The sequence below is a fragment of the Salvia splendens genome, chromosome 22 (genome assembly GCF_004379255.2).
Source record: "Salvia splendens isolate huo1 chromosome 22, SspV2, whole genome shotgun sequence".
Lineage (NCBI taxonomy): Eukaryota > Viridiplantae > Streptophyta > Magnoliopsida > Lamiales > Lamiaceae > Salvia > Salvia splendens.
The window spans coordinates 15,000,012-15,006,011 of NC_056053.1; the positions used below are offsets into that span (position 1 = coordinate 15,000,012).

General features: G+C 40.9%; 1 protein-coding gene across 1 annotated transcript; it reads right to left on the reverse strand.

Annotated features, from left to right (window-relative positions):
* Positions 1–3,720: 3,720 nt before the first annotated feature.
* LOC121786442 (polyubiquitin) lies at positions 3,721–5,670 on the reverse strand. The gene is made up of 2 exons (XM_042185081.1): positions 5,514–5,670; positions 3,721–5,042 (listed from the first exon to the last, which is right to left on the reverse strand). Exon 2 carries the CDS (start codon positions 5,040–5,042, stop codon positions 3,897–3,899), a length of 1,146 nt encoding a protein of 381 aa, XP_042041015.1. The 5' UTR covers positions 5,514–5,670; the 3' UTR covers positions 3,721–3,896.
* Positions 5,671–6,000: the final 330 nt, after the last annotated feature.

Genomic DNA, 6,000 nt, shown 5'->3' on the forward strand with positions numbered 1-6,000 from the left:
GCTGCGGGCTGCGCGATCCAGACGCTGCCGACGATAGGCAGGATGCACTTCGAGCCCCTCTGGCGCTGCGGATATAGGCGGGCTCTTCGACTTACTCGTCGTTCTACTCGAACGAGTGCGAGCCGCTTCCGCTGCTGTAGTCCCCGGCAAGGTTGTGTCTTGTACGCTTCGGCCCGAGAGCTCCAGTGACCTCTTGCGCGCAGATTGCCTTGAATTTCGGACAATCCGCGAGGACTAGATACTCCTCCCACATTGTGAACTTCGGCCAGTCCTCCGTGTTGTATTGCCCATCGACGGGGCTTCACGTCTGCTGCGCTTCGGCCACTCTCAGCGTGGAGAAGGTTGTTCTGATATATGCACACGAACCGCTTGGTAGCCGGCAGAATCCTATACCACTTTTTGCAGATCTGTTCTGGGTCGAGCTCTCGGGCGCCGGCAGGTTTGAACTCGTCGTATGCCATCAGGACGCGTCGCCAAAAGCTCCCCTCGGTCTGATCGGTGCCCACTATGGAGTCCGATGTGATGGCATCCCATGCCCTCGCCACGGCAATGAACTCCGTTTTGGTGTAGAGCTTGCCCCGTTTGGAGCCCGAGCCACCTCCACTACCGACGCCACTTCTCGAGCCGCCTCCGGCGCTGCCCGAGCCACCGCCACCACCATTGAGGCCGTCGCCCCTACCGCCACCGCCCCCGGCACTGCTTCGGGTCGGAATGGGCATTTCCACCCAGGCTGCAGGCGTATCCGGGACGCCGGAACTGAGCAGCCCCATCATGGTATCCAGTGCGTCTTGATCTGCTTCGGTGTAAGGAGATTGGCTGGATAGGAAAGGGGACTCTGGACGCGGCTGATTAAGCGCGTCGAGGTTGGGTCTGTAATCTCCAAACGCCGAGCGACTCAGATTCCCCTGAAAAGGTGGGGGCGTTGGAGAAGACCTTCACGACTGAGATGGAGGAAGGTTTGGACTCGATGCCCACGGCGGGGGAGATTGACTCCAAATCCACGGCTGGGACAGAGACCCCCCATATCCTGACGGCTGAGAAGGATAGCCTCCGTATCCCGACTGCTGTGAAGGATTGCCACCATAGCCCGATTTCTGCGAGCCGGGTGATTCGTCGTCTCCACCGTGTATTTTTAGAGAGTGAAAGTGTAGATAGTGAATGAAGGGAGAGTGTGTGAAAATGGTGAAAAAATGGGTGGTGGAGGAGTGGTATTTATAGAGGTAATTTAAAAAAGCAAATTTCGAAGACCGACGGCGCGCCTATCGCCGCCGGCGGCCGACCGGCGCGTCCTCACCCCGGTTTCGCCGAATGACCGTCCGCCCCGGGGCGGACGTCGCCTACACTATAATCTGCCCCGGGATAGCCCCCGTCGGGGCTATAGGTGCGGCGGTCCCATAGTGGATACCCTTAGCGTACATATAATAACATAAATACAAATTTGTGTGACTATTATGTTGGTATTTAAATCTATACTAATCTAAAGTGCAAGTTTGATAAAAAGTCCTTAATGCCCTTTTTGGAGGGAAAATGGAAAATGCCCTATTCAAAAATAATTTTTTAAGGCAAAAACAATTGGACAAATAATAACCCAATAAAATGCTAACTTCTTGAAGAAGCGTTAAAACACATTTAAATAGTGCACTACCATTAATTTTTTTTATAATTAAGTTATTAAATTTATATATTAATTAGCCTTATATTTGAGTTAAATTGGAATTGTGCTAGAGAGTTTAGTTTGCCTTCCATTTATTTAGGTTAAAATTGAGATTTAATCATTTATTGTAATACTTTTTCTCCGAACTAATTCACAAGCTAAACGACAACACATATATGTAATGCTTACAATTTCCATCCTATATTTACTCAATTAAAGTTTTTAGTTCTTATATTTTAATTCTCCTCTAATTAAACCATACTACTAAGTTTATAGATTAAACTAAGGAATAAGATGACATTATATATATTTAAAATTAAATCTAACTTAATATAACTTCTTAATATAAAGAGTAGTGTAAATTCTCACATTATTCAAAACAAAACAAGATGCATAAAATATTATCGTTATTTAAGTGATAGTAGTAGTAGTAATTAACTTTTTATACGTATATGTGGCGGGAAGTAAGAAATTTATTCTTTCCAATATAAAAAATTCATTTAGTCTTTGGCAATGTATATCAAGTTATGCTATGGTTTAAAATTAAAAGAAAGAAATAAACAGTCAACTAAAATGTGATTATTGGACAATACAAATTTTCTAACTTGACTTCTCAAAGTTTTAAATTTATATGATTTAAATTATTCATATATTTAATGTAGATATGTTTAATATTCCATATATTTTTTCAAATTATTTTTTTATAAATTAAGCTATTAAATTTATATATTAATTTACCTTTTATTTGGATTAATGACTTGCATAGCACTTTCAATAAACATCTTTACTCACACAAATTTTCTTTATTTATACATCTTATTCTAATTAATTCATACTCTTTGATCATTACCCACACATCTTATTTGTGTCATTAATTTTATTGTTCTTACTTCACTTAGATTATAATTTAAAATTGCATAAATATTTCATTCACTGGGAAGTAGTAAATTCCTCATTTTGAGTGAGACAAGATAAGTACATTTCTGTTTTTTTAAATCTCCATATTGCTTTCAATTCTTATTTTCTATATATTTATTATATTTTATATTCATTATTTGAAACTGAAACTCTTATGTCCCGTGCATAGCTCGGGTGTTAATACTAGTTTTAAATATGGTTGAGTTTACTTATTAAATAGTTTAATTACGAATCTTAACCAATAAAACGATTTTAGCAGAATTTTTCCATAATAGGAAATGCAAGAAAAATATTACATTTGATACTCAATAACTGAGCCTTCAATTAAGCTCTCAACTATTTAATTATTTTATTTTGATGAAAGATATAGTTCCATCACATAGTTCGATATTGGTATAAAAAAAATGAAAGCAGATCACCAAAATTATTCTGATGTGAATTGATCCCAAAAAAAATAGAAGTATAGATGCTGACGTGAATTGATCCCAAAAGATATAGTAAATCTAACAGCTTATATAATGTTAATATGAAAAGCTGTAACTTAGTAGTAAAATAAATATAGCTCCATCCGTCCTGCTATAAGGAAAGCTTTAATTTTTACATAAAATTAAAGAAAAAATAATATTTAAAAAGTTTAGTGAAAATAGAGTAAAGTAAAAGATAAAAAAAATAGAGAAGTGAATAGATATAAAATGTGAGAGACCATGGATCATTTATGATAAGCTGATTAGCCAGATATGGACCATATGTGCGAGAAAAAACGTTAGGAAGCAACCATAGTTAGAAAATGTCATTCCGGTCAAGATATGCAAGTTGCAACTACTTATAGCCTTGAAATGCGACCACAGCTAAGGTGGCTTTAGCTTTGTTACTACTACTAGTTTATTGCCTTAAGCGTCCAAATCCACAGAAAATCTGAAGTGATGTGCAACAAGACAGAAAATAACTCTATCCATCCCAAGGAATGAAATATAAAATCCACAGAAAATAGATATGAGGAATGAAGCAATAGCACCTGACAACATTAACAAAAACAAAGAGAGATTAAATTCAAACACAGAATACTACCATGGAACATTGAGAACATTAACAAATACCAAAACATTGAGAGCCATTTGTAGATAATCACACAGAAGCAAAACAAGTCATTATAGAAACATAAATTTATTTAGGGTGGTAGTAGGGGGAAACCCTTCTCCAATTGTTCAATGGACGAGAGAAACTTAAATGATTCACTAGCCGTTCACAACGGCAAACCAGACACCAACTTCGGAATAAACTGACCACGACCCAACAGACACAGACCAAGCAACTTCCACAACGTTCAGAAGCCACCACGGAGACGGAGGACGAGGTGAAGGGTGGACTCCTTCTGGATGTTATAATCAGCCAAGGTCCTTCCATCCTCCAACTGCTTTCCAGCAAAGATCAACCTCTGCTGGTCTGGTGGGATGCCCTCCTTGTCCTGGATCTTCGCCTTCACATTGTCGATAGTGTCAGAGCTCTCCACCTCCAAGGTGATAGTCTTCCCCGTCAGGGTCTTCACGAATATCTGCATTCCTCCCCTCAGCCTCAGCACCAAGTGCAGGGTGGACTCCTTCTGGATGTTATAATCAGCCAGGGTGCGACCATCCTCCAACTGCTTTCCAGCAAAGATGAGCCTCTGCTGATCTGGTGGGATGCCCTCCTTGTCCTGGATCTTAGCCTTTACATTGTCAATGGTGTCCGAGCTCTCAACCTCCAGGGTGATAGTCTTTCCCGTCAGGGTCTTCACAAAGATCTGCATACCACCACGCAGCCTGAGCACCAAATGCAGGGTCGACTCCTTTTGGATGTTGTAGTCTGCCAGGGTGCGGCCGTCCTCAAGCTGCTTGCCGGCGAAGATGAGCCTCTGCTGGTCCGGAGGAATACCCTCCTTATCCTGGATCTTAGCCTTGACGTTGTCGATGGTATCCGAGCTCTCCACCTCTAGGGTGATGGTCTTGCCTGTGAGGGTCTTCACAAAAATCTGCATACCACCACGCAGCCTCAGCACCAAATGGAGTGTAGACTCCTTCTGGATGTTGTAGTCGGCCAGGGTCCGGCCATCCTCAAGCTGCTTGCCGGCAAAGATCAACCTTTGCTGGTCCGGAGGGATGCCCTCCTTGTCCTGGATCTTGGCCTTGACGTTGTCAATGGTGTCAGAGCTCTCGACCTCAAGGGTGATGGTTTTGCCCGTGAGGGTCTTCACGAAGATCTGCATACCACCACGGAGACGGAGGACCAAGTGGAGGGTGGACTCCTTCTGGATGTTGTAGTCGGCGAGGGTACGCCCGTCCTCGAGCTGCTTTCCGGCAAAGATAAGCCTCTGCTGGTCTGGGGGAATCCCTTCCTTGTCCTGAATTTTAGCCTTGACGTTATCGATGGTGTCAGAGCTCTCCACCTCAAGGGTGATGGTCTTGCCGGTGAGGGTTTTCACAAAGATCTGCATCTGTATCGTCAAACAATGGTATCAGAAAACAGATATCCGAATAAACAGATCAATTAGTATCCCTAAATAATCAAGAAAAACGACCGACGAATTTCAAAACTCTGACGGAACATAATAATGATCATCTTAACAAGGCGAAAATTTTAAATCCAACAAGGACAATCCAAAGGATTACAAAACAATACACGAAACAGCAGATCCCAAAATCGAAACGACTAAGGACCACGAAACAGAATTGGAACAGATAATCTGAATAGCAGATCCCAAAATTGAAGACAATAATTAAACAAATCACCAAATCGAGAAGCACAGAATTCAGATCTCAAATTCCAAACCCTAAAACTCAAAGTATACAACTTATGTTACCCTAAAAATGAGAAGATAGAACAATCAGGAGCCGCGATCGAAACAAAATAAAACAATTTACAACATATAACCGAATCTAAGGATGTAGAAACACAGAAATTGTACCTTGAATTGAAGGAGAGATTTGGAGAAAATAATTGGGGATGGTGAAATGAAGGATGGAAATTGAAGCTGAAACGAGGGGATTTATATAGGAAAAGGTAGCCGACTTAAGAGAAAAATTGCATCTGCGGCAGCGTGAAAACACGTGTCTCGATGACGTGTATCAACTACAACCATACGGCAATTGCAAGTTGAGAGGGCGAAAATAATTAGGTTTAGCGTGAGTCCGCCGCTCCACCCACTCGTTTTCATCGCATCTGCAATATTATCCCAAAAATTAAATTATTTATATTTCTTGGGCCCACTCCAATAATTGAACATTTAAAATTATGTTATTCTGGTTTTGTAAAATCTATCTAATCATTTCAAAGTACCACGAATATATGATTGGTTGCATTCTTTTTTAATAGATATTTTATATATATATATATAATTTTTTAAGTTCTCATTATAAATCTATAAAATTTTATTTTATCTCCACTTAAAAATT

What these genes read in the sequence shown, in the direction of transcription:
- LOC121786442 (XM_042185081.1), bottom strand. Translation starts at nt 5,042, where the DNA reads ATGCAGATCTTTGTGAAAACCCTCACCGGCAAGACCATCACCCTTGAG.